The sequence below is a fragment of the Fulmarus glacialis genome, unplaced genomic scaffold, assembly GCF_000690835.1.
Source record: "Fulmarus glacialis isolate BGI_N327 unplaced genomic scaffold, ASM69083v1 scaffold30195, whole genome shotgun sequence".
Lineage (NCBI taxonomy): Eukaryota > Metazoa > Chordata > Aves > Procellariiformes > Procellariidae > Fulmarus > Fulmarus glacialis.
The window spans coordinates 3,594-6,217 of record NW_009212794.1 but is presented as its reverse complement, the minus strand read 5'-3'; the positions used below and the strand labels follow the sequence as shown (position 1 = coordinate 6,217).

At 60.8% G+C, this 2,624-nt stretch overlaps 1 protein-coding gene across 1 annotated transcript in view; it reads left to right on the top strand.

The window, feature by feature from the left end:
- Window positions 1–293: 293 nt before the first annotated feature.
- The window catches only part of TMEM8B (transmembrane protein 8B), a gene marked incomplete at both ends in the record, with an annotated part of 5,920 nt that continues 3,589 nt past the window's right edge, over window positions 294–2,624 (top strand). The window contains 5 exon segments of the mRNA XM_009578000.1: window positions 294–428; window positions 794–983; window positions 1,492–1,699; window positions 1,843–1,976; window positions 2,111–2,370. Coding sequence (XP_009576295.1) covers window positions 294–428; window positions 794–983; window positions 1,492–1,699; window positions 1,843–1,976; window positions 2,111–2,370 — 927 coding nt within the window.

Sequence of the window (2,624 nt, the reverse complement as noted above, 5' to 3'; positions counted from 1 at the left end):
GCGGCTAGTGCTCCCAGAAATCCTTGGAAATCAAACTGTCAGACAGTTGGGCAGGGGGAGGTAGCCCCAGTGCATGCTGTGGGCTTGCAGAAAGTGTCTTGCAGACATGGGGCTGTGCACAGCCACGCACGCCCATGCATGTGGGTGTGCACGCCTCCACTTTGCCATGCACACAGACAGCACCCACGTGTGCATATGTGCACACATATGTGCACCATACCTCCTCCGCAAACCATGGGAGAGCTGGGAGGCTGTGCAGGAAGTGCACTGCTCACTCCTTCTTGTGGCTCTAGGGTGGGACTCTGCGGTTTATGATGGCCTCTGTGCTGAGCCTCCTTGGCAGGCAGAGAAGGGGGGACTCTGTGTCCCTGTGGAAGCTGACCTGTTGGGGCAGGGCTGGAGCCACGAGGAATGGCCCTTTGTTACAGGTAAAATGCAGGGAGCAGGTCCTCACTGAAGAGGACGATGAGTTGAAAGAGGTGGGCTGCACCTGGGCAGAGCCTGAGCAGCCAGGGCTGAGGGCTCCTCAGGCTCCAGAGGATGAGTGTGCACAGCTCGGGGAACTGGGCTCCAGGCAATGCTGAACCAGGCACGATGCAGACTGTGCCAGGGCTGGGAGACACAGCTAGGCACAGCTGACATCAGCCCCGGGGACTCTCTGAAATGGCACAGTCCCAGCCCCTCCTGCCTCCAGGCTGCCACTTTTGGGACATGTTCAGAGCCTGGTCTGGGAGGGGTGCTGCACCCTCCCAGTCCCTCACCCCGCTGAAAGTCCCTTGGGTCTCCTCTGCAGATGGCCTCTTTGTGACCGACTACTTCACCCGCACACCACGCAAGCTCAGCCCCTTCCGCTCCTTTGCCAGCATCGAGCTCTTCCACTTCCACATCCCTGAGGACACAGTCATCGCTGTCTGGAACCTCATCACTTTCAAGGAGCAGGGTGGCACCTTCGGGGACCAATGCCCGGACCGTAGCATCACCGTGTGAGTAAGCAGCCTGCCCTGTCTGTTCCCTTCCTGCCTGCCTCTGCCTGCCCCTGCTGCCCCCTGCCTTGGACTTGGGACTTGCCTTGGAGCCTGCCTGCTACTTGCTTGCACGTGCACCTGTATATATGTATCTGCATGCACACATACAGAGGAGCACTCATGCATGCACGTGCATATGCAGGCACACACGTGTGCACAGGTGCATGCACACATGCATATAGGTATGTACATGCACACACATACACATGCACGCTCACTCCCCCTGATTCATCTTCCCAGGACCGTTGCAGGCTCCACTCTTTCGTGCATCTCATACGTGAACAGTTTTGCTTGAACACCCACCCAGGGAAGCTCACAGTCTCCAGCAAGGTCCCAGCTTACAGTCGGCTTCTCCATCATGTCTTTGAACTTCCTAATAGCTTGCAGGACAGACCCCACGTGTAGGGTAGGCTGGCCCTGCCATGATGCCCAGCCTGTACCCTGCTAACTGCTGTCTCTTCTGCAGGTATTTTCGCTCAGGGGCTCCCTCCGTCATTAACCCGCTGCACACGCACTTCCCCAGGGACACGGCTGTCCCTGGCTCCTTTGCACTGACCCTCACCTGGACGCTGCCCAACCGCACCACGGGAGTGTTCAATGTCACCAGCCCACTGCCCGGGGACTGGTTCCTGGCTGCCCACCTGCCCAAAGATGAGGGCAAGATCTCTGTCAAGGTGAAGGGCTTGGGGGGACGGTGGGGTGGCAGGGCTCACTGCAGGGCTCTGCTTGGGCCTGACTGTCCTGGGCTGGCAGTGACCGGGGCAGGTGTCCCAAGTGGGGACAGCGCTGCCCTGTGCTGACTGTCCTGCTGGTGTAGGGACTCTACGAGGAGTGCCAGTATCTCTTCCAGCCACAGCTCATCGTGCAGCGCCTGGTGAACATTGCCGTGCTGTACCCCGGTTATGTCACCGAGCAGAGCATGGCCCCCCACAACCGCTCCTGCCTCTACAAGTGAGTGTGAGAGGGTCTCCTAAGGAGGGGGCATCCCCAGGGTGCGGAGCTCAGGATGCCTCATCCCTCTGGCTTGCCTCCCCAGCCCTGTTGGTCCACAGTGAGGGGCAGAACCTGACACTGCTGTCCCGCAGGGTTTTTGTGCCCAGCTACACGTCGCGAGTGCTGGTGGAGGTGCTGCGGTGCCGTGGGGCCGAGGGCTGCCCGCTCTGGCTGCGTGTGCGGGCCAAGGCTCCCCCCTTGCACAATTCCACGGCGCTGGACTGCCGGGAGCACACTCCCTGCCAGCTGGGGCTGGACCTGCCCTTCTGGCAGCACTGGTACTACGTGCTGGTGGAGAAACACCCCGGGGTGCCAGGCACTGTCTCCTTCCAGGTCACCGTGCAGCTCACAGGTGAGGGTGCATGGGGAGGTGCGAGTGGGGGGCATGGTCTTGACTCTGCTTGGGTGACTGGTGGGGGGGTAAAGGATGCCCGCAGGATCTGGGCCCAGCTGGGCGCAGGGTTATACCCAGCTCTGCTGGGATGGGGACACTGGGAGGTGTTGGGGCTGGGTTGCATACGGAGGTGAGCAGTGGGTGAGAAGGGGAGGTGGCAACTAAGAGGGGGCTGGAGGAGCTGTGTGGTGCCCAGGCTGATGCCTCTGCCC